Source organism: Periplaneta americana, chromosome 10 (assembly GCF_040183065.1).
Source record: "Periplaneta americana isolate PAMFEO1 chromosome 10, P.americana_PAMFEO1_priV1, whole genome shotgun sequence".
Lineage (NCBI taxonomy): Eukaryota > Metazoa > Arthropoda > Insecta > Blattodea > Blattidae > Periplaneta > Periplaneta americana.
The window spans coordinates 166,978,916-167,006,095 of record NC_091126.1 but is presented as its reverse complement, the minus strand read 5'-3'; the positions used below and the strand labels follow the sequence as shown (position 1 = coordinate 167,006,095).

Here is a 27,180-nt window from a genome sequence, read left to right as displayed (position 1 = left end):
ATAAATAGGTCTATATCTGAAAATTTCACTTTTCTATAAAAAAAAATTGAGAAAATATTTTTGAATAAAAAAATCAAACTTGTGAGAAATGAGCATTAAAATTAACACTTACATTCTTATAATGCACTTGTACTTCTCAGACAAATCTAAAAATTAACGTGGATACAGTTGTAATAAGTTCTCTTCCCTTTATATATTGAATCAGTGCTGGCCATCCCTGAATATAGCTCGATTACGCGGCATATACTACCTCTTTCGTCTGTCTCTTTCCTTTCAGCTGTAAAGCGCTCAGGCTCTCTTGAGCTCTAAAGCACGCGCCTGCTCCTATGGGCATCAATTGACATGCCTGGGCTAGAGCTTCATTACATGCATTTAAACCATGTTTAGATTAATAGTAGATGCCAAACGTAGGGAATCGTGTAGGACCATTAAAAAAAAAGCTACAAATAATATCCACGGCTTGTTACTATATTTTTTTCATTAATAAACTTCCTCATATGTAATCGTGGAAACTTTGTAACTAATTCAACAGTTCATAGCATAAAATATGCGTCAAAAAATTACTTTCATACTCCATCGGCAAGTCTGTTGTGCTAGTAAAAAGGAGTGTGTTATATGGCAGTAAAAATTTTTAACAATGAAAGATAAACTATGACATCAACTGAAGGAATGCTAACCTCCTGGCGGTGACCTACAAGTCTTCTCTCTGCAACAAGACCAGGCGTTCTTACATCTCGTTGCAAAATAAGTCTATCACGACTACCTGATGACAGAACATCACCATTCCATGCTAGAGCACCCACTCTAGCCGAATGACCTTGCATCTTGTTTACTTGCTTGTTTACAGCTACATCCCACACTTGCACATAACCATGATGTGTGCCAACTGCTACCAAATTTCCCTGTAAGCAGAGATACATATAAGATCTATAAGTAAATAATAGTACAGTAAATGACAAGGCTAATATCTATGGATATACAGTCACTGTGGTCATTACAAAACCACTCACAGCAAGCGATCTAATCATATTTTAACACAAGTTTTTTCGGTAGTTACTCATAACTTGGGAATGGATTTCTAGGTACTAAAAAAAAAGGGAGATTTAAGACTTCATAAAATCCAATTTAAGACTTTCAGGGGTTTATATGAGGAGCATTGTTTCAAATCATATTAAGTCCACTGGTGGACAAAATTGAGTTTGATACATTTTCGTATAGTTTCGGATGCGCTCTTCCACGCTGTGAACTCTGATTGTATAAAATCGTATTCGCTAACAGTGTAAATGACTGCTTAAAACTAGCGGTTGTTTCAAATCGTATTCAGTCTTTTATAGTGTCTGTTTCATATTGTATTAAGTTCAATATTCATGTTATAGGATTGGTATAAATGAAATTAATTAATTACTTTCTTATGTTAGTTATACTTACAATCTGGCCCACTTTTCTCGACAATGCTACACATTCAATACAGACAACACAGTCATTTTCTCGTGAGCTGTGTGTAATAGAAGTTGTTTCCAGTTTGGAACAAGAAATTATTGTAGGTGACAGTTCAGGACGACGCCGAAAGAAGCAAAAGAAAGCAAACCATGCACATAAACTGAAATATGAGGCAAAGTACGTAAAGAATAGATATTAATGAAGAATGCAGGGATTATGAGCCCCACTACAAACATTTATCACACTGTGGCAATATTTTAATGAATGTAGAAATCTTATAATTTTAATTTAATTTAATACAATACTAAGTCAACATTCAAATATTCAGGTCTTCACCTCATTCTTACACAACAGGGTATTTACCAATTCATAGGCATGGGGTTGATGTCGGAGAAGGGAAATGGGCTGAAATCTACCCTCGAATTTTTAAAATGTAAAATGACTGTTTCATTTATTTCTATGACCTATAGTAACTTATGGCAGAAAGGAATAGTTAAAAAAAGGCTGCTTATTTCAATTGTGTGAAGCTTTAGATTTCTTTGGTAACATTATCGATGCAGTTGCTATGGTAACTGGCAATGAGGATGATGGTAGTGTGGCTACTTGTGGCTGCTTAGAAGAAGAAGGATGATTCGAAAAAATATGAAAAAGAATCAAACACATGAATCCAGCCAGACGGATGTTATGAATATCCTGTAGACCTACACAAAATTTGTTTAATGTATATATTTATTTTTTTGTATTCATAAAATATTGTTTTATTTAATAATAACAATAATAATGGTTTTTATGCATTCATTTATCTCGTTAAAGACATTTGACAGCAGGAATAAGTTATGAACACTCTTTATATCAAAAAGTTTAATGTGGAAATCGTAATTTTATATTAACAAATAATGTTATTCTTTAATAATAACAATAATGGTTGGTTATTTTATGTATTTGCCTCATTAAGAATTTTTAATTACGAACATCTGTACAATTATTGGATCAAAACGTATTATGCCTCTCATATTTTCCATCAATTTCAAGAACACAATTGAAAAGTGATTTCATTTTTTCAAGTTCCTTGAAGTACGCCTCAAGCATAATAACTTCACTTTTTTCATTTTGTGAAAAATTACCCAGTATAAGAGTAATCAGTTTTTCGTTATTCCTGTAAAATTTTGTTTTTTGGACATAATATGATTTGAAACGATGCTCCTCATATAAAATTAACACTTAATTATTTTAATTTTAGTACATATTCAATTTTAGGTAGAATTTGAGGCTACAAAAAACTGGTGCTGACAATTAGTGCTACTGAACTGAAGACTCAAATTATATCAGTGAAAGAGACTGATTTCTGATTGGTCAGTTTCATTTCACATAACGGAATTGCATTGACGAGAAAACTAATTTGTAAGCTCTCGCCTAACCTCAACAACTTATCTCTTTTATGCTAGGATAGACCTTTTCAAACGAACTTCGGTTCCAGGAAATTAGGTAAAATCTTCTCCCCTCCCCTTCTAAGACCAATATGGGACGAAGTTACCAGACCAGTGTCTGTTTGTAGAAAAGATTTTTTAACATTATAAATAGCATTTTTGTAGTTTTTTGGACATATTTGCATTTTTAGTACTGGTATTTTTATTTTAAATATACTCAAAATACTAAAAACGCGCTTTTCGAGCACAAAATTGCTTTTAAGGTATTTATAGAAGATTATGGTCCATTTAGGCATTTTAATAAGAGAATACTGTGTACATGAAAGGTAGAGATATCTGAATAACATAATATGTCCAGGACGTAGCAAACAAAATAGGTATTGAACTAGAAATCCGTTCCCTACCCACAACTACAGAGCGTCTGAGCCAAGATGTCCACTCACTAAGGGTGACCACGCGGCCTCCACATGCTATAAGGGTTGCCCATCTCCTGCCAAATGGTGACCGTAATTTGCAGCAAAGTAAAACTCATAATATTGAAATAAAAGGCATACCTTACTCTAATAATTGCTTCAGCTTCGGCATTCAAGCATGCTTAACATCACTTCATCACTTTCCCAACACATTCTGTAGTTCATTTTCACTTATGTGATGCACTAGACGGGTTTTGTGCAGTTTTAATTTCAACAATTTAGTGGCGTGTTAAAATGAGGTTTCTGACACCCCTACTTCCTGGGTTAATCTGCGCAAAGTTTTCTGAGGGCTTCGTTCTAATTGAAAACCTATTATGGTGGGTCCCTATCACCACGGCATGGCGCGTCCTCAGGTTGCGGATAGAGGAGACGGCCTCCAGATATGGAGGGTAGCTGCGAATATATTGAATAAGCAGTCGTGGACAACCGATAAGGGGTGGTCCTCCAGCTTGGGGGTTGGGCGAAGGGCTAACAACCCATCACCGTAAAAAACAGCTTGTTACGAATCCCTACAATAAGCCTCGGAATAGGACTGATTCTCTGGCACGACCACAGCAAAGGAATAAGGTTTTGAGATTTGGCACTTGGAACACAGAACTGCACGCATTGTATTCTTCACCTGACATAATTAGGAACTTAAAATCCAGACGTTTGAGATGGGCAGGGCATGTAGCACGTATGGGCGAATCCAGAAATGCTTATAGAGTGTTAGTTGGGAGACAGGAGGGAAAAAGACCTTTAGGGAGGCCGAGACGTAGATGTTATGTTTTATTTAACGACGCTCGCAACTGCAGAGGTTATATCAGCGTCGCCGGATGTGCCGGAATTTTGTCCCGCAGGAGTACTTTTACATGCCAGTAAATCTACTGACATGAGGCTGTCGCATTTAAGCACACTTAAATGCCATCGACCTGGCCCGGGATCGAACCCGCAACCTTGGGCATAGAAGGCCAGCGCTATACCAACGTGCCAACCAGGTCAACCCGAGACGTAGATGGGAGGATAATATTAAAATGGATTTGAGGGAGGTGGGGTATGATGATAGAGACTGGATTAATCTTGCACAGGATAGGGACCAATGGCGGGCTTATGTGAGGGCGGCAATGAACCTTCGGGTTCCTTAAAAGCCATTTGTAAGTAAGTAAGTAAGTATTTCATCTAATGTTTCCTCAGTTAAGACCCATTTATTCACTCAACGCTTCTTATTTTGAACTCAGCCTGACTCATTGAATTTCTTTACAGTCCGTATATTGTTTTCTTATTTGCCACAGGACGATCGGCGAAACGGTGTCTGAATTTACGGCAACACGTTCTCCACATATATTTCAAGAAAGTCTTGCATATAAGAATGCATTGTTCTATACTGCAAAAACACGCAAAATAGAGCCACACTGAATACTGACTTGAATCTACCGTACTAGCGGGTGGCTTAATGCTGAAACATCATTCCCGCCGCCAACCAGTTTTCATGTTAGTGGGGGAGGTCTTGGCTCGAATGCTCTGTATATTTAAATTTCTATTAGATTGGTTCTCAACTCTTATCTGAAATCGGTGGTGCTCTAGAGTTTTTAATATATCTATATTTATAAATTATATATAAATATTATCTGCTCATGTCCAAATTTTATGTTACAAAAATAAAATCAAGTGACACAGAGAATGAATTCACACAGCAGGTAAGTTTCAATTTCTTGTTTCATGCTTCTCAAGAACCTGCATCCAGTAAAATATCAGCGAAGTCCATTTTAGAATTCTCTATCAAGAGTCACTTCTTTTTCTCCCCAGAGAAAAACATATTAACTATATACTGGGTGTTCAGTTCAAAGTGTGTCATGGCTCGCTGTATGCCATCATATGGCTAGTCGATGAGCCTAGAGAATTCATATATGTATCGAATATGAATGAGGTCTCGCCCACCTCATTATATTTTGCTCGACTAGTATGACTAGTCAGTTTGTTTTTATACCATTAAGTACGAGAAAAATTCGTACCGGCACCGGGAATCGAACCCAGGACCTCTCAGCTGTGCGCGCTGAGTGCTCTCTAACCAACTGAGCTATGCCGGGACCCGATTCACGACGCCGGCCGAACTCCTCTCGTAGTATCGTGTTACTGCCTTACTGCCTGCACTTGAGACGATACACGTCATATATGTACAGGAGCGCATATTACATGACTTTGTGGCCATATTCAACAACAGTTTCTTTAAGGCCGTAACACGATACTACGAGAAGAGTTCGGCCGGCGTCGTGAATCGGGTCCCGGCATAGCTCAGTTGGTTAGAGAGCACTCAGCACGCACAGCTGAGAGGTCCTGGGTTCGATTCCCGGTGCCGGTACGAATTTTTCTCGTACTTAATGGTATAAAAACAAACTGACTAGTCATACTAGTCGAGCAAAATATAATGAGGTGGGCGAGACCTCATTCATATTCGCTACATATATGATGTTAACAGTTTAAAGAAACTGTTGTTGAATATGGCCACAAAGTCATGCAATATGCGCTCCTGTACATATATGACGTGTATCATCTCAAGTGCAGGCAGTAAGGCCGTAACACGATACTACGAGAGGAGTTCGGCCGGCGTCGTGAATCGGGTCCCGGCATAGCTCAGTTGGTTAGAGAGCACTCAGCGCGCACAGCTGAGAGGTCCTGGGTTCGATTCCCGGTGCCGGTACGAATTTTTCTCGTACTTAATGGTATAAAAACTAGAGAATTCAATCTTCCTACACTTCCGCAGAGGCGTATTACCTATGTGTCAGAGAAGTTGCATAGCAAGTATAGCATTCATTCTGAAGAGTACTTACTGATATGTACGGTAACGCCGGTAGTGGCAGGAATGTGAACTGTTTGGAAACATGTACTGAGGTGGGTTTTTTTTTTTCTTACTGTCAGGATATGGGGAGAGGGTTAAGACGATTTCTTACGTATTTGTTGACATTAACTTCGACTGTCAACATGGACACGGAGCATTTGATTTGTATTGTGTAATGTTTCCGTACACAACCGATAACAAATACCCTGCGTACGACTTGCCCGCGCAAAACACAGTTCAAAAGAGGTTATGGTAGCACACAGACCGTACAGACCGCCATCTGTTGCTACGACGTTCAAGTTATACCATACACGTTTTCAAGTTCAGATTGAACACCTTGAACATAGGCAACTTCTCTAACATAAAAGCTGAAACTTGCTTCAAATCGCTGACTCACAACAGTGACGTCATGACACACTTTGAAATGAACACCCAGTATATATTATATATAAAATTAAATACTAAAAGGAAAAGAAACTATTAAAATAAAACAGAGGGAAAAGTGATACAACACATATGAAGGGAAGAATACAGTATCTATAAAACTCCAAAATTAAATAAATTTTTCATTACCAATCACACTGATAAACTTGAACTTGATTTCATAATAAAATATAAAACTTTTTCTCTTGACACTTCTAGAGTTAATGACTGAAGTACAGTAAAACCTCTCCTTACGGACACCCCCAAGATACGGACACTCCTCATATACGGACAAATTTTTATGTCCCAACTGAAATAATACAGAAGTAATGATAAATTTAATTCTCGTTTACGGACACTCTCAGACATGGACACGGACAGCTGTTTCACAGTCCTAAAGCTTGCTTTACCTTCTGACTGCGGACAGAACTTGGATTTCAAGACATAATGTGTTACAAAAATGGAAAATTTAACTTTGAGAACTGTACATGAATTCCTTTACATGAAAGAAGACAATATGTGTCTAGTAGGCTACCACTAGCTCAGCTGGCTACCCCTTGTTAGCTGGAAGCGGGTGGATAAACAAAGTCATAAAATTTAACCTGTCTGATGGGTCCAAACTTCCCGCGATCGTGAAATTGTATTCGACAAATGATAGGGTTAGTAGGATTATTCTCTTCACTTCAATCAGTCATTCTGTTTTGAGAGACATGGCACCTGAACGTAAAGGTTAATTTGAAAACTGTAAATTACAGTGCTGCACAACTGTAGACCTAGAATAAAACTGCATGGCACAGAACTGTATTACCCTTTTTCGGTCTTATCTACTGTAGTTCAAAGTTGCAAAGAATTTACTGTAGTATACTGTATTTAGAATTAAACTACAGTAATACCTTTCATTTAAAGCGTGAAGGGATACATAATGCATACTATAAATTTACTGTTAGATTGGAGAGCCTCCCTCCCAATTAAGGACACCTCCCAGATGCGGACAGATTGTTATGTCCCTTTGATGTCCGTAAATGAGAGGTTTCACTGTACTACATTATATATTAAAGACATACGCGCTCATTCCATGCGACAGAGGTAACAGAGTTGCCATCTCCAGACAAATCGCAGAGTCTTGTCACTTGACTAGTGCATGCAGACCAAAGATATACACAGCTGCCCAGTCCCACACTTAGTACATTCTGTGAGGACCAGTCAACAAGATTGAGGTAGAAATCATCCTGGAGTTCAGGAGCATCCAGCACCTTCAAGGATAACAAATATTAAACTATCAAGTTCATAATCTAGACATTCATACTTTCTCTGATTTAATTATACACCATTTCATACACAGTGAAATGTCACAGTAATGATGTTACATAAAACATACATTCCAATGCATATTAATCGGAACATGACAAAAACAATATTTTACTTTTTTTTTTACGTCTATAAATTCGGTCCAGTACTAGGGTGCGATCTCAGAAAATCGAACGACACATTTTCAGGCGAGTTTTTACGCGGCTATGATTTCTAAGGATCATATTCATAGACGAGACTTTGGAAAGTACAAAGTCACCATTTTCCATTCACAGTCGACACTTTTACGAAAGTAAACTTCAATGGCGACCTTACTTCGAAGTCGCCGAAAATCTAGACTCTGACTTTGACTTTCGTTTGTGGAACATAAGGAAAATGGCTGATATTTGGAAAATTGTTGAATTTTCCGAGGACATCTAGGAGATTATTAAAGCTTCTCATGTTCCTTAGCGTACTATTATAGATTATAAATTCAAACCAAGGTACAGATTTGATAGACAGTATTAAAATCTTCGTCATGTTTAAACTTTCATTGATGAATAATCAAAAAAGATTATCTGTTCCACCAATAAATAATACAATTTATTTCATCGCGATTTTACGCTACAGGTACCCGTAAGGATTGTAGCTTAATATTGATTTTGACTATTTAATTCTATAGAGGATAGGTTATACAGTTGGATATGCAGTTGATTTATAATCCTCCTGTCGTCATAATAATGTTTTCTGCATATTGATTTCAGATAATTTTCAAGTAGTTTCTGCAGACATGCAGGGAATAACTAGCATATGCCAACTGACAGCAGGATAATATGTCTCTTTCACAGTCTGTCATTGGCGGCATCTTCTTATCTTCTATATCTTCAGAATAAAATTATTTTACAGTGAAATAATTTGAGAGCTTAATGTGAAACTAATGTAACTACAATCGATGTTTTATTCACAATAAAATTCTTAACAGGCAATACTATTTCAGATGAAGTCTACCATCATGTTTTGTAGTTACAAATTGTGTTATATACAAGACTGTTCGAACTGAGTTACGATTTTTTGTGGCCAAATAGAAGAACAAATTATTATCGATTGGTGTAAAGACCTAAAAATGTGAATTTTTGTACTGACACTAGTTTCACACTAAGGCCACGAATAATAATTAATCTTATGTAAAGCAGCAAGAACGGTTAACAATCGCCTAACATGTACTGATGTTCAATTGTTTCATCGATTTGTGACTCAAAAGATGGCTTTGATTGTGGCAATGTCTATTCTTTTTCAACTATCTATTAATTTAAATCGTTTAGAAGGCAGTGATTGTGATTGCCAACATTAGAACAAGATCGTCAAATCTCGACTTACCAAAGTCAAAGTTGAAGTCTCAGAAGTATTGTCTATGAATAGGACTTTCAACAAAGTTAAACTTTACTACGAAAGTCGACTTTGATAAGTCTTCATCCAAAGTCTCGTTTATGAAAACGGCCCCAAAGTACGTGACACATTCCAATGAAATAAATGACAATCGACAGACAAAGGACCAATGTATACAATGTGACCTTGAATTGGAGCACATGGTGTCATATAGTGATACAAAGGAGAGGGAAATTTTAGGCATGAAATGGAGGACCACACAGCAGACGAGGCAGTGTAACTCGAGAATACGAAGAGACAGAACGTTCGCAGTGGTGTCAAAAGATTCGTAATGGACCAGACTACAATTTCAATTGAGCAACAATCAGCAATCGATAAATTAAATAGGAAAAATTCGTGAGGGAATTTGAGTGAAGAGAAAATTCACAATGTAGAGGCAAATGCAGTGCAAATGGAAGCGGGTGTACAAGCAATAGTACGATGTGCGAGGTTATCAGTGTATCTGAAAAGAAGAAATGCTGATTGTTACTGATGACATTTACCTTAGCAGGAATTCTATCAGCGAATGACTATTCACGCATAAAACTTGACTGAAAACTTTTAATTCTTCTTGGTACTGCAATAATTATAACTGCAGATGTAAAATATGCTCGTGTATCAGCATTCATTCCTACAGTAAATATATGATGTGCTCATACTACAAAACCTAATAAACCAATTGCTAATATAACAAAAAATATTCCTAAATTTCCAAATGCTACTTTTTTACCTCAGCTGTGTCTCGGAACACACCCATAAAGTCTACCCTGATTCTTTTTTCGTTTATTCATCAATTACTGTAAATTTAATGTTCTTAAGGGACACTAGAACTGGATTTTTGGCCAAAATGGTAAAAATAGATTTTTTTTTTTTTTTTTTTCATAAATAATTACCTTATACATATGTTTAACATTCTGTCCTATATTTAGCCCTCATCTACACTTTTAAAGGTCTAGCGACCATTTTTAAAATGCCACAAAACTAAAAATTGCGTTTTCTCAAAACTACGTTTTTGGTCAATAACAAAGTTCATAGCGGCTTCCATTTGCTCCGATTTACATGAAATTTTGCAAGAATACTCAGCATATTACAATACACAAAGCTGTGCATGGAATCAACTCTTCACTGAAAACTTTTCATGATATGAATTTTTAATAATAATAATAATAATAATAATAATAATAATAATAATAATAATAATAATAATAATAATAATAATAATCTGTGGCGCTACAGCCCGTGAAGGGCCTAGACCGACCAGCTGGCTGCTGGCCTCACGCCCACATGCCGAAGCAGAGTGGACGATCATCCAACCAGAATGGAGGTATCATGTGGTTAGCATGATGATCCCCCAGCCGTTATAGCTGGCATTCGCAACCGGATTTCGCTACCTATCTTAGCTCCCCAAGTGCATCACGATGCTGGGTGGGCACTGATCCCATACACTGGCCGAAATTTCATGAGGATTCGAACCAGAGCGCATTCCATAACGCGAGTCCTAGGCAGCTGCCTTAGACCACGATGCCATGGCACGGGACGATATGAATTTTTAACTTCTAAAAATTAAAGAAAATTACCAAGCAAAAATTATGATTTGTAACAAAATGTTTATCTCATAAACCAATTCTCAAATTTTAAAATCCATGCGCAGTTAGTTTTCTTTATCATGAAATGTAAGTCCTTCACAGAAGATTTTTAAAAGTAAAAACAATTTTGAAGCCATCAGGGATGTTTTAATTTACCCATAATTGAATATCATTAAAATAGTGAAAATTAATATCTAAGGAACAAATGAATGACACTTCATGAAATATGGTACTGTTATTTAAACGTACAGAGACAACAAACCTGCCAAATTTGAAAGGAATTAATAAAAACCTTTAGTTTTAAAACACAGTTCCAGTGTCCCTTGATAGTTAATGTCCTCCTTTCTGTTCTATAAGTTCCATTACAAGATTTGGCATAGATTCCACAAGTCTGGAGCACTTTCTTCCCCCCCCCCCCATTACCATGAAACCACTCGAATTATAGACTCCACTGTGAGTTTTTCTGTGGAACATTAAAAGTGCGTGTGTGTTTCGCAAATAACCCCACAAGTCTTCGATTGAATTAATATCAGGGAGCTCCCTGGCTATTCTAGCACAAGAATATTGTTATCACTGAGGAATTTCTTGACATTCTTTGAAGAGTGATACAGAGTTAAAGCTTGCTTAAAAATTCCATCACTCTCTGGAAACCTTTTCTGCAGATCATGAACAGCTCTCTTCAGTACACTGATGTACTCGTCATTTTTCAAGATGCCTGCAATCGGTAATAAATAAGAGTCCAGGTCCTTCACGAATGAAATACCCCAAAAGCATAATCTTCTTAGAGTGTTTTGCGGTCTGTTGTAAATGTGCTGAATTTTCAGACTCATTCTTGCCTTGGCACACATATTGAACTCTCTGCCCCTGCACTTAAAAGTGACTCTCCTTACACAAAGTACCTTTTTTTTTTAGTCTTGTAGTGTCAAATTCTGAAGAGCATGCTCCCACAAGAGATGTTTCCTACGCATTTCTGGTGTAAGAAATTGTTTCTTTAGAGGTTTGTGAGATTTCCTTCCAGCTGCTAGAAGTCTGTCACGAACATTATATATGTGCAGACTGAATTCCTTTCCTCCGGTTTGCGGGCCAAGTTCACTCCAGTGGTCCTGCGGTTTATTTTGCTTTTTCTGAGAAGAAAGCAGTGATCATTTGGTGTAGTTTTATTTTCTGCCACAGTTTCTCTTTCTCTTGGATGGAATGGAGCCAGTCTACTTGTGCTGCAGAATAAGGGCAAATCGTAAAACAGCGAACGCTAAGCTCCACCCACGATCCCTTTCCACTTTTCCCCTACAAGCTCACCACACACTCTAGCGGGAAAGAGTGGAAATAGGGGTTTTGGATGGGGTGACATCTAGTGGAGAAAAGTGGAACAAAAAGAGTGAATGCGGCATCTACGAAGCAAAAGAGGAACTTTGTACACTCTCTCTCTCACTCTCTCTCTCTCTCCAGCCTCTCCTTTTTTTTCTTTGCTTGATGTCTCTCTTTTTTTCTTATGACTTTGCAGAGGGTAGTATTCGATCCATTGATCTTCCTAACGAAACACACGCACGCTTTAGACCTCTCGGCTACCGAGACGAGTTGGTGGTAGAAGGGAAAATGAATCTATTTGAAGAGTTTGCGGGAAAAACGATGAATGTCACAGTTTTCTTAAGGTTAATGTCATTATCTAATTCAATGGATCACTGCGAAATTTAATGTTGTTCTTATGAAAAATGGTAAAAAGGAAAATTATCACCACGAATACAGTAATCCTTTCCTTTATTTTCTATAGAAACACCACTACATCTTGCAGTTATAGACTCAATTAGATCATTATGTAATCCTTAATAGAAATGTGACATTCATCGTTTTTCCCGGAAGCTTTTCATTTATGTTCAAGGGAACTGCCATAACATAAATGACCGAATAGCGTGGGTAGAAAGTGGCAGCTTGTGAATTTAGCGTGGTAGGGGTTGACTGCGGGGGTGGCATAAGTGTTAACGCGCGTTGGTAGATCTTCATTGTGTCCGTGTCCAGTTTCGTGTACAGACAGAATGACGTGTTGTAATGAGCCGTACCAAAGACGTGTACTTCTTCCTCAAATTGTGCGGGAGAATTTGAAGGTGTTGTCTAATGCACATTAATTTCGTTGTGTTGTGTTGTAAAATATGAAATACGTGCGAGGCGGTAGGCAGTGATCCACCGAAGCGGGGCAGATAGTAGAGAGAGACAGTAGACAGAGAGAGAGCAGGCAAGCGAGGTGCCAAGCGGCGAGGGTGGGGATATCTTCCCCTACTGGCGTTCGCTGTTTTACGATTTATCCCAGAATAATTCTATTTACAGAGGCTACAACGACACAGAATGTTGTACCTATTTCTCGTTGCATACAGAAGTATTTTGCAATAATGCCAGAATCGCAACTATGCTTTTTGGGAGTTGTACATGTATATTGAAGAAAGGCCACCACAGTGGTCTAGTGGCTAGACCGCAGGACTTAAAAGTTCTGTGGACCCTGGTTCGATTCCTGGCATAATCCCAATTTATAACTTGTGTTGGGCAAGCCTGTGGCCCAGTAACATACGTGTTTTCTCTGGGAACTCCAGTTCCCCTGTGGCATTTCAACAAATCTCCATCATCACCTCATCTATTGCACATGTAGCTTAGACCAGACTCCTATGGCACTCCCTGAGCAACAACTGTCGGTAAATTAGTCTACACAACTGACTACATATGGGTGAATGATGAACAATTATGTACCCATGACGATCAGTCAAGTAATCCATTAGTAAAAAAAAAATCTATTGAAGAAAAATATTACTAATCTCACAAGGAAACCACAAGAATAAACCACATGCAAATAAATACACATTAAATTGAAATGATTGTCAAACATCAATTATTAATCAATCAATGGGAAACAATGCACAGGAAGTGTGCATCTCAGAATAAACAGTGCTGTAACACACTGTTGCCAACTATCGCGAAAATGAAAAAAAAAAAAAAATTATTCCAATTAATTCGCATAGGACTATATGTTATGAGCTTCATATTTTCAATATTTGTTTAAATTATATTTTCATGTCATTATGCATATCAAAATTTCTGCATAGCACATATTAAATTACAACAATAACTTCATTTACACATTCTTTGAAATTAGAGGGCAGGAAATAATTTTAAATGTGTAAACAAGTCAATGGCTACTGAATGCTGATTTTAATTTTCCTTCTTGCACATCCCACATATGCATTACATACTGATTTATCCTGATAGTTTTCAATTCCTGTGTAAGGTTGACAAACTGGCACGAGAACTGTAACTTTTTGGTCACCTTATCTTGTCGGATACCTTAAGTAAATACATCGCAAGGCCGAGAGGTCACAGATGCTAAATATCAGCATTCAGTATATTTTAATCAGTGCTCTTCACTTTGCTAAGAAAAACATCCACTGGGAACAAGAGGAGTTGCTGTTCCATCTTAGTCATAAAAAGAAGAGAACTGAAAAGTGAAGGAAGGAAATGTAGAAGTGAAGAAAATGAGAAAAGAAGAGAAGAAAACAAGGAAATTAAAAAGAGAAGAAAACAAAAACGCATGAAAGAAGAAAGGAAAGTCAATAAGGAAGAAAGGAAACAGGATATTAAAAATGAAAAAGACAAGAAGGAATGAATTAAAGAAAGAGGAGGAAAGGAAGAAAAAGAAAACGAAAGAAACTGAAAAAAAAAAGAAAAGTGAACTTACATTTTAAAATACATGCCTTATAACATTTGTAATACTTAACATACTAAACTTAACTCATATTGAGAGGAAGATTTTGAAGTTTTCAACTCTGTATTTAAATATAATTTCTCTTGAATTTTCTGAACTACTTACAGATTCTAAAATATGATAGAATCACATCTCAGCACACAATTGAAAAACCAAAATCTTTTCCTCAAGCAAATCATAATGAAAGTCTAAAAGCATGTAGTAGTATCTTTGCTTTCTTAGTAAAATTTCCTAAATACTGTATGTCTAACAAATCAATGTATTTGAAAATTTCCCTTACCAGTACCACTCTTTCGTAACCGAAAATCATAAATCATAAGCAAGACCTTAACCTTTGCCCACCATACACTAAAGTTCAGCCAACAAAATACAGTGAAACCTGAATTAAAGGATTAACGTATGTTTTTTTAAGTGTCCCTAAGAGGGGTCATTACTTTGCAGAACATCTTAACAGTTTTTCATTTTTTTAATGACAGGAATTCTATTTAATTTATATTGTTACCCAATTTGCTTTAAAATCTAACACTAGCGCAGCAAACGTGTAACTATTCTCTCTGTTTTGGTGTAGACTTTAATACCACTTGATTTCAACTGAAAGGTTAAGTCGAATTACAGCTAGGAACACTGACTCTAGGTTCAGTTCACAAGAAACAAGGCTTTCATATTAAAGTAAGTCTATGTTTTGAAAGACAATAGTTAGTCTCTGCATTTCTTCTAAAGGTAAGAGCTGAAATAATACGAACACTATTACAAAAACTTCATTGTATGAAGAATTTACTTCCTATCATTCATACACTCTTCGCCATTTTTAAAGGGTGACTGAATACTGTAAACTACAGTCCATGGTTTTAATTTGTGTCACTACAGAAATTTATTAAGGTAATTCCGGGAGAGTTGCCCCACTTAAAGTTTTTATCGTTTAAAAATTAAACAAACCAAAGCAGATTTTTATTCATGTGTTATAGCAAGTGGCATACATTAAAGATTTATGTAAAATATGAAACAATCAATAATTCGTAGACAATAAGTAGTAAAATAAAAATTAATCAGATACGATGTCACTGTAATAAACATACATATAGGGAAGAGATGCCCCGCTTTGGTAATTGCCAAATTAAACTATTAATTTGACTATTACACTCTTACTACGTCATATTACTTTTGACCAATAAAACGGTACGAAAGGACGTATTTCAACCAATCATGGCTGCTTATTGCACAATTTTATCGCGTCCCTAGCATTTGTTTAATTTTATCGCGTCCCTAGCATTTGTTTCTTTGTTTGCCAACATTTGAAACTGCGCTGGTCTGGACGTCAAAAAAATATATATATAATTACAAACCACTCCAGTCGATGTACAGCAGTTTCAAATATGACTCGCATTGGCATTCAAGAACAAGAATTAATAAAAATCACTGATCATACCTATGCATCTTCTGAAATCCGATTTACAAATAAATGAAGAGCACCATTCGGTAATCCTGAATAAGTTGAATACACCATGTAGGCCTAAATCAACAAGTTCCACTTCTATTACGCACACGTCCAATATAACATCAATTGAACCGCCAACCACATTCAAATTTGAAAATTGTACATTCAATAATTATTCCTTTTAAAATTATTCATGTAGGCCTAAATAAACGAGTTCACTTCTATTACGCACACGTCCAATATAACATCAATTGAACCGCCAACCACATTCAAATTTGAAAATTGTACATTCAATAATTATTCCTTTTAAAATTATTCATGTTTATTTTTTATGTCATCGTCGTTAATTAAAACTTTTCTAACACTTGTATATATTAGTTAGGTTATGTTATAGCTTCTGCTATATGATATTATAGTCACGTACCAGAGATTGTTTAATATTAAGATTTATTGAAAATCATCTGTCAAGTGACGTTGATTACTGGGATTCGGATAATTGAAGTGGAATGTTGCATTTTAATAAAAATGAAACTGAATCAACAAAGCCTTCTTGACTAGTAACATTGCCATCGTGTATAATAGATCGAGAACTTCTCGACCGACGAGAAGGCATTGCTCACTACTGCCATCTGGCATGCATCTAGCGTAATATTTGTAATGTTGAGATGGTACAATAATACATTTGAAGACAGTTGTATTTTCGTAAGTCAATTAATATTTTATTGTATTGGAGTACTCCGTTACTTCTAATCTTTAAATACTTTCTTCTAATCGTGTAATAGTCAATTAAATCCCACTCGAGTTTTGATTTTCTCTAGATAAATCAAAACGTCTAGTGAGATTACTGTTGATAAATAACACCCTAAATAATGTTGCTTATTTTATTTTTGCAATAAGTTCATTTTCTGAGCTCGTTTTTCAGTGCGACCACACATATGGCACTTAGCCCACATGTTGTGCAACTTCTTGCAGGAAAGCCACTGAATCCAATCAACAATTTCCGTCATTTGATAATTTTCAAGGCACTCAACAAAGTAGGAACTATCTACTTTGTTTCATTTGACGACACTCTATTCATATTTTCTCCAAAAGTGTCTTCTATATCCACTAGATTTTGAAGAATTTGACTTTGAGTTTTTTGGAACTGGGAGATTTTCAAAGATGGTATTTCCATTTTTACCTCCACCTGTAACGCGTTCTACCGATCGCTTTCTTTTGTTCACAGCAAAAGATATTGCTGGCACATAGTTTATTTCATGAAGGAATTTGAAAGGAGTCGCTGTCGCTGAATTTGCCACTGTGGCACGTGAGCCGAAATTACAACTTATTATCCTGTTATCATTAGAACTTGTAGCCGATAATGTTTTCTTTTCTTCGAGATTTACTGAAGAGGCACAGAAAGGAATTCTTACAGCTGTGTTGTTGATTGGTGCATCATAAATACTAAAGCGGTGCTCAGGAACTGCATCAGGATTGAAAGGATAGAAACCTCTGGCTCGAAATACAAATGACCTCTCTATTACTATCAACGCAGCATTTGTCCAGCTTTCTAGATGGGTAGTCAGGCTTGCTTTTTATAAGCCATCCATTTCTGTGATTCTCTTCTTGAAATAATGCTTGAGAGACTTAAAATGTGAGCGATCAAGAAATTGAAGTGCCTGAGTTGCATAGGTTGGTAGGCAAACAATTGTGATTCATTGTCCTCATTCTAGCATTTTATGTTATCTAAGTGTGCTGAATGTTCATCCAAAATTAAGAGAATCTTGCCAGGATTCTTTCTTGGAGTAAAATTTTCCTTCAATCGCTTCATAAATAATTCTGATGGAACATAGGACTTTGGATTCATATAGATCTCCGTTTCTGCTAGGAATCCGTCAAAAAACTTTCATTTTTCCTCTCAAACATTGCTGGTGGAACAAATGTTCCCTCCGAATTGCAACATGTTATGACAGAATCATTTCCACCTTTCTCACTTGAAATTAGAAATGAAAACGTCTTTGGATCCCTTTTTCTCAACCACTTTTCCTTGTAAATTTGTTTAGTTGGATGCCACTTTCCTCTATTTTATGTGGCTTTCCTACAAATTGCGTTCACATAGAGTTGTTTCCAGTAGGTCAAAATACTGCTTGACTTCTTGTCTCGACATACCTTGACCTCTTCAGAGAGATGGATGATCCTTCTGACTGCCTGACAGGTAACTCAAGGTTTTGCTCTAGGAAGAATTGCAGCCATTGGATGTTTCTTGAAGACTCCACTAGATTTCAGTCGGTGGATTGTTCTCTAAATAATTGCATAACAATGTGATGCTTCATTAATTCCCAATTCCCCAAAAAGTTACAGTAAGATTGAAGAAATCTCTGGGATTGCATTGACTAACGTTTGGTCGTGAAATGTGTTTTTAAACACAACTTTGGATATCCCTTAAAATTTTGAAAGCCCTCAACTTTGGGCACCTATCGAAAATGTCGCTGCAACAAATTTAGAATACCGGTATTCCTTAAAATGTTCATGAATTTGAACATTGGACACCTCTTGAAAATATGTGATCCTCTAGCAAGTTTTGGTCACCCTTTAAAAATTATTGGCCTCTAGTATATAATAATTCTATTCTAATATAATAATTCAATTAAAATTCCAATAAATGCAGCAAGGACACTAATAATAATTAGTTATGTACGGTAATATTACTCTTAAGTACATGGGGCGTCTCTCCCTTTAGCATGACCATTAACCTTATGTATTTGAGGGTAACCATAATGGACAATTACTTAATTTTTTTTTAGAATGGAGTACAATGTATGTACTTGTCAAATATATTGGATTAAGCGACATATACATAGCCATTATCCAAATTACGAATTTTAAAAAATTATAAATATTATAACAAAGCCTACGAAAAACAGCACTTTCTTTTTCTATTCACTTTTCACACACAAAAAAAACTGTCACAAAGATTACACTGCTTGCCCTTCGAGGGTCGTATACGAATTAAACAAATGGTCCCAAGGTCGATTCCTTAGAGGTTTTGAGATAAGGAGAAAAGAAGGGTGGGGCGACTCTCCCTGTGGGGCATCTCTCTCGGAATTACCTTACATAAAGATGTCTCCATAAATGAATAACACCAGAAGTTCTCACAGCTTTAGTTATCCACAAAAAAGCAATGTTTTGCTTCATGCCAATATTTCGCCAACTTAAGACATCGTTTCTTACTTTAAGACATCGTTTCTTAAGTTGTGGTGGATGTACCACACAAATGATAGCAGTTGACCTGTATTCAATTATGGTTTTACGAATAAAAAAATTTGCCAAATGGTCATTTAATGGAGAAAAAAAAGTAACTTCTATAAGGCCAGCTGTTAGTCAGTAAGGGACAACATTACAGTAATGATAAGCATAAACAGAACTCTCAGATGTTATTTTCAATTGTTTTCAAAATTGTCTGTAACATCAATTACAGCTATAGTCACGACGCTGTTATTCCCGGCGTGACTCCTCCTCTTTGCTTACATCTTAGGAAGTGAAGGCTCTATAAAGTCTAGGTAGGTAGTATCGTTTGCTATTTTTGTTCTTTTGTTGCCGAGCTACCATACGAGGAATCTATTTGCCACACCATTAAACATTATCATGTCGTAGCTCCTATGATAATAAATCAAACGCACTGTAATTCAGCAAATAATTAAGCGGCAAATAATGTCTTCGTGTGCTTTCTGCGAACGACAACGAAAGAGCCAAAATGGCGGGCGATTATATTAAGTATTTATCGAGCCTTAAGAAATAAATAACGTCATCATCAGCGAATGACAAGACGCACACGTTTAAATGTAGCTGACCTGCAACACGATTGGCTGCCAGAAATTAGGGCGACGGGACTATAAATATGCGTGTTTGTTAAGACAGATTCCACTTTATAAGATCAAATTATCTACACCTTACTTTTATTTATGTCTAAGCTTGTCTTAGTTTGCAGTTCATATCCTACAGATTATACTGAAAAGCAATCAAAACACGTTTCAAGGCTATTTCAATACAGTTACCTGCAAAGACACAGACTCTTTTAGACTGGCACTGTATTAGTAGAACAGACAGATACAAAAAGTAAAGCAGCTATACAAAGTAATAGTAAATTTAGTGAATTTAAAACTTACAATAAAATACATTACAAATACCTTAAATGGTATGCGTGAGATTTTTCGTGTTGCTTTTCTTGGAGATCTAAGCAATTTTTGACTCTTTCCACTAATAGGAGACAAAGAATAGGAAGCTAAAGAAGAAGTGTCACTACCAGGGCTATTAGCATTCTTATTGGGTGATGTATACTGAAAAAAAGAAACAAAAGACATCATGAAATAAAATGTAGAACACATTTACAAACTGTAAAATAAAACAGTCTCTTAAAGAAAAATTTTACGTTTATAAAAATGGCTCGGATAATTATGAAAATACATATTTTAGTTCACTAGTGAAAGATAGCCTATCCAATTAATATTTGCAAATTAGGTAATTTTGATTACCCTGGTAGATTTTTGAAGCACATATTCTTACATATTTTGGGATTCAGAATATTTAAATACATATTTTAGCATGTTTAATTAAAAATATATATTTTTTTTTAATTGTTATATAAAAGGTCAGTTTTCGTGAATTCTCATACTTGTATACAGACATTTTTCCCAGATACAAAAGTAGCATTACCCAAAAAATGTTGTAGTGTTTTTTTTTTTTTTTTGTAATATCATTTCATCATGTTTCATGTGCCAAATCAAACTTAACAACGGAAAGTATTTTCACTCCCTTATATACTACAGAACTGATTTAAGTGTAAATAACATCCGATTTAAGTGTAAATAACATTGCAAAGGTTTATACCAATAATCATTTAAATTATTTTTAGACTGTTGATAACAGAAATATATATATTTCAATTTAAGCATGTATTTTGTAAGTTGTCAGTACATGTTCCCTTAATTTTAAGCATGTAATAATTCATAAAGGACTGTATTTTTCACTTGAAATATTATAAGCATATATTTTTTTAATTTTTAAGCATATCAAAATACATATTTGTAGAATTTTAAGCAAATTATTATCCGAGCCTTACTTATAACATGACATTTCTATAATTTCTCCAAATTGTATCTGAGAACACAAACAATATCTTCTGCACCTAAAGCAGTCTCCAATTTCCAAGTATGTTTCTACTACTCCTGACAGCATCATTTAAATTGCATCTTAAATTACAACGTACATTCAAAGAATTATATGAGATGGATTGACATGAAGGAGAATTTTAAGGCTTTGAACATGTTCAATTTTACATATAGAAAAGATGCAAGTCTACATGATCTCTTTTCAGTAATTTAGGAAACAGTGCTCTCTTATTAAAAAAAAAAAATTGAAAACTTTACTTACCAGGGTTGCCAGATTTTAGATTTACCAAGGAGGGACATCCTTTTTCCGTCATACACAATACTTATGTTTATTCTTAAAGGAAATGTGATATGAGTATGGACAGTGTTAATCTTTTCACAATTGTAACTGCAACCATTTTTTATGTTTCAACACTACAAAAATGTTCATCTTTGTCTTTTTCAATGACGACACACAATGAGCTGACAAAAAACGTGAGAATTCTTAATTCCGCTTTAATTTCATAGCCTGTTTCTTTACTTACACCACTCTTTAAAAAAATAAATAAGCTAGAAAAACAAAAAAACCCTTTCTGTTGAACTTTTCTTTCTGTGGGATGCATTTCTGACGAATATCCGCAGTTTTTTTTAATGTTTAGAATATCATATTACCATGACAAACACGGAATTGGCTGTCACTATCCTTACACTTGTCAAAATATTAGTTTTTCTACCATATTTAACTAAGGGCCGATTGTATAAACCATTTAATCTTAGATCAGAGGTTAAATTTATCCTCGTTCTAGCTGAACTTGGAATTTTGTGTTGTATAAAGTCTAATCTGAGATTAATGTCTTAAACTAAAGTCAACTTTGACTGAAAAAAATTTCTCCGATTAAGTTAGATGATCCAAGTTCAGTTATTTCTTTTTGTTTGAAATATACGAGTGGCAAATTGTGCAAAAAGAATAACCATTATTATTAATATTAATACATATGGTATATATGTTTTCAATTTCTTGCCTTAATACACAAACATTCTTATATTTTATAAGGCTTTATCGTGTTCAGCAGTATCAAATAACATAACCTATAATTATACTAGGTTTATAACCATTAATTATTAATGGATATGATAGGTACATTTATAAATTTTCAATTAACTGTATTACTAAACGAAAATTGTCGTTTTATAAAGCTTTATTGTGTTTAGCAGTATCAAGCACCATAACATGATAACAATTTGGAAAACTGTCAATCTTCTTCTTATTGTTCGCCATTACTTACAACGCACAAAACAAACCAGTGTCTCCAACAGAGTGTACGGAAAGTCGCCAAGAAGTAGTTGTAAAGTCGCTAGTTTTCTCATTATCAACAAAGAAAGATTCAATTTTGTCACAATGGGGTGTTAAAAAGGTCGCTAAATCTCTATTTAAGCAATATAAAAGTTTAAAGAAATTGTCGTTGAAAATGAGTTAAATTCACTAAATTGGCGACACTGAACAAACCTGTACAACATGCCCACGCATCACATACTTCACCTGTTTATGCGATGTTGCCAAATCCTTTTCACGTGAACTTAAATTGCATTTGAACCAAGGTAATTTGATCGCGGAAAAGTATTATATAATAGAAGAAGTGTCTGATCTCGGTTCACTTTCTGATCTTTGATCAAAGTTGATCTTTAGTCAGAGAGCTTTATACAATTGGGCCTAAGAGTACGTAAATAGAAAACCATGATTCTTTAAATTTAGACAGTTGTTTTCTTTTCTTACACACAGGAAGGGAAGAAAGTTTCAAGTATATAATCAGCGGGATTCGAAGTAGTGTCATTGTCACTATCACTTTCACTCAACATTCTAGTGCCTCACTTTTAAAAATTGTTATGAAAAACACAAACTCACAAAAGTAAAGAACTTCGTCTCTGATTTATCTTAACAATTACGAGTAAAACCTAGCAGATAATATTGAACTTCACTGCTTGTGGGAAATAAATCGAAATTAGATCATAATTTTTAAGGTCGAGTAGTACCATAAATTCTTCTAGCCCTTCAGCTACTTTAAGAGTTTCAAATTTCATACCTGAAAAAGATTCACTCCTTCCAGTTGCATCAACGCCCTCCTTTCATCACACTGGCCTTTGACATCATCTATACTGGCACCAAGAAGTTCATTCTTCAATAAACAAACATATGCTAATCCATCACGGCTTCCTTCTCCGTTTTCACGAGCCTTTTTAGTAGTTAAACCATTTCTGCCACTTTCCTATTAATACAATAGCATATTTTGAGATGTGAAGAGTTTATGGGAATATAGAAAGTAACAGCTGTATAACATAATATTAATACACATGAATACAAAAGTTTCAATTTTCTTAACCACTTGAGCTAGGTCTTTGAAAATGTATACACAGATCTTGCTGCATATACAAAGCCTTCATGCAAAATTTCATCGCATTTGGTCAAAAATTATATTAATTATTAAATTTTTTAAATGTAAAACTACTACTAAGCATTTTACATTTTTGTCACATCTTTGCCTGTAATTTGCTCTACATACCTTTCAAACTCCCTGAAACATAACCTGCTATTTACTTTTTACAGATTATTCAAGAGCTAAGAAAAAATAGAAAAGGTAAAAATTGTAATGTATAGCAGAAAATAAATATTTCACATAAAATCGTGAAGTTTAAGGAAAAACACGATAGAAAGTTTTGTTAAGCACACCTTTAAGATGACCTACAACAAATCATGCACACAGTACAAAATTTGGAGCGGGAGTAGCACTTTTAGTAAAAAAAAATGTAAATGGAGAAAATTGAGTTGGAAAGGTTAAAGAGCCACCCAGAGCATGCAAACTTTTAGCTAAATATCGGCCGAAACAGGTATGACAGGCATAAATAGACAAAAAATTGCATCATAGAATGTTGGATATTTTTTGAGATATCAAGGAAACAGTTCTTGAAAATGTAATTTACGGGAAATGAGCGTTAAGCATTTTTCATGTAGGCTATGATTTCTTGAAACCAAAAATCACGTTCTTGTGTTTACAAACAAGCAGCCATTTCTAAGATGGTTACTGGTCTGAGAAATTTAATTTCCAAATTCTTTCTCATCAGTGGTATGAGAAATATTGCTTCCAGACAAAAAATAAAAATTTATTAGAGTGGGCATGGTGCTATCCATTGTCAGGAGGAACTGTGGTTGCAGCATCCTGCCTTTTAAATCATAACTCAAAAAACTATTGCAGATACGGGCATATTTTTTTCAGTAAAATATGCTGGAATAATATGTGCATTAAAGAAAAAATATTTAGCTGTACCTAACCCCTTGAAGAACTACAACATCAACCTTGACACTGCCTAATGTATTTTGCAAGCAAAAAATTAATTCTCACTCTTTTTTTTTTACTTGCCTACATATCTATTATCTCTTGAAATGTTAAATACTTTGTACAATACTTACTGTGATTAATGCAAATTTTGTTTGCCAGTTGTTCCCAGCTCGTGAAGGTATAAATCTATCACTGTTGTTGATACGTCCAGGACTTTGTGGCAGCAATGAAATGATTGACTGAAAGCATGAAATATATTTATTAATAGCATTCTATATTTTATGAAATATTCATGACTAACTGAAAAGGAACTAGATATAAAAATCATATTTAATGTCAATTTCATACGAACTTCGAAAAATTGTACAGGAAACTGAGTAGGCAGTTATTGATTAGGATCACATGTCCAAGTCCAAAAACATCTGGTTTTGGAGATACCAAGCCATATAAATAGATCACACACTTAAGTAATAAAATACAATATGCACTTTAACACTGTACTGCAAAGTATTTCATTTGATATTTATGTAGCTATACACACAACCCATATACTATTGTTTGGAAAACATCGAGTTACATATTAAACAGAGCAGAGCGAAACTGCATGGAAAACGCTTTTGTTTTCATTGCACGAGAGATGTCATCATATTAAAAGAAAATCGGAAATTGAATAGGTTTATGCTTTAAAATCATCATCATCATCATCATCATCATATCCCTCACGTATTAGACCCTACAGGATCTGTTACGGTCTCATGCCAGCGCTTTCGTGGTCTTCCCAATTTCCTCTTTCCTCTTGGTACATAAGTAAGAATCTGTTTAGGCCATCTAGTGCGATCCATCCTTTCGACATGTTTTTTCCACTGAAGTCGATATTGTTGAACAAAATTAACTATAGGATCCATTTTGAGTTCCTGCAATATGTCCACATTTTTACGGTGTTCCAGCAAAGAGCATCCCGCTGTTCGTCTCATGAACCTCATTTCCGCTGTCGTCAGCCTTTGCTCATCAGCTTTTCTGATTGTCCATGCCTCGCTACCGTAAGTGAGGACCAGTCGAGCTAGTGTTTTATATACCTTTAGCCTTGTATGTTTCTGAACATGGGAGGATTTGAAGACGGCGTTAATGACGCCAGTGATTTTTATAAATTTAGATATTTTGTTTGACATATCTTCATCAGTGATGTAAGAGAGGTTATAACCTAAATAGTTAAATGAGTTAACACGTTCAATTAAAGTATTATTTATCATGATCTTACTTGGAATTGGGTTCTCTCCCGAAAATGCCATGACTTTTGTTTTCTCTTTTGAGATTTCCATATTGAAATCAGAGGCGATTATTTGCAAATTATAAATGGCTCTTTGTAAAGCATCCTCTGTTTTTGCGATAATAACCTGATCGTCGGCAAACATTAGTGTATCGAGAAGTGTGTTTCGATTAATTTGAATTCCAGCATGATGACTTTGCCTCCAAATGTATAAAATATAGTTCATATATATAATAAACAACAGAGGGGAAAGACCGCACCCTTGTCTAACACCTTGGTTGATGGAAGTCCAGCTAGTAGTTCCGCGTTCAGTTCTTATGGCAATTTCATTTTGTTGATATAAATTATAAATGGAGAGAATGATTTGGTTTGGCACATTATCATAGTGCTTTAAAATTTCAAGTTTAAAACTAAAATTAATTACTGATGCAGTTTTTAATGCCTATATTACAAAGGTAATAGACCTATAAAATGCTAAAGAACAAAATAATCTTACATTATAGTGACTCTAAGTAATAAAACATGCATTAATAGTACATTATGCAACGAGCCTATAATGGTAGTAATTAAGACGCAAGTATGTTTGTTTATGAAACGAGCACAAGCGAGTTTCATAATTTTCATACGAGCGTCTTAATTACCATTATAGGCAAGTTTCATACGACTTTTTATGCTCGACCATATTTCTAACTTGAAATTATTCATAAGTTTTCATGTTATGGTTATGTTAAGTGATGAACGGAACTGACCTGAATTGTGAGATGTGCGCAGACGCGAAAGTATTGATTTTTTCCGAGGCACGAATATCATTGACTTTGATATAACCTAGAGAACATTAGTCTTGATATAACTTGGGAATTTATTTAAAATTGAAAAACAAGATGACAAATTGAATTTATTTGAACATTATTTACAATTAACGCTAATTATTATAGTAACAGAACATAACCTTCTGCGACAGTATTGGATTTCCAGCCTCCGTGACATTTCCCTAGTTGTCTTTCGATTGCATATCCGAGAATAATCGAAAACCTGAACTTTAATGAATAGGTGTACTTTAATGATTTGCATTAAAGGATTGCTACCAGGTGTATAATTACTACATTTCGGCATGGTCGAGCATAAACATTATTAAGAAATGTTGCTATAACAGATTGCCATTCCTATTCTACATTAATATTTAAGTACAAGTATATCATCTGGCAAAAACAACTGGGACAATTTTGACAATGGTATTAAATAGCTAACAATGGTTCACAGAAATGATGATTGATGTGGACAACAATAAGGTAATCGAACTCTATGTAGAGGACAAATACAAGCCAAGATTACACAACTTATCCCAATGCGAAGGGTGTTCTGGTGGCGGTGAACATGGCGAGTTTCATGAAAATAATGGCCA

At 35.3% G+C, this 27,180-nt stretch overlaps 1 protein-coding gene across 1 annotated transcript in view; it reads right to left on the bottom strand.

The window, feature by feature from the left end:
- fzr (fizzy and cell division cycle 20 related) overlaps window positions 1-27,180 on the bottom strand; it is a 59,493-nt gene that overhangs the window by 10,368 nt on the left and 21,945 nt on the right. Inside the window, exons 3-7 of the mRNA XM_069838368.1 lie at window positions 24,643-24,750; window positions 23,261-23,443; window positions 20,220-20,369; window positions 7,643-7,831; window positions 678-902 (exon numbers count right to left, since the gene is read on the bottom strand). Of these exons, the coding sequence (XP_069694469.1) occupies window positions 678-902; window positions 7,643-7,831; window positions 20,220-20,369; window positions 23,261-23,443; window positions 24,643-24,750 (855 nt within the window). The remainder of the gene's footprint in view (window positions 1-677; window positions 903-7,642; window positions 7,832-20,219; window positions 20,370-23,260; window positions 23,444-24,642; window positions 24,751-27,180) is intronic.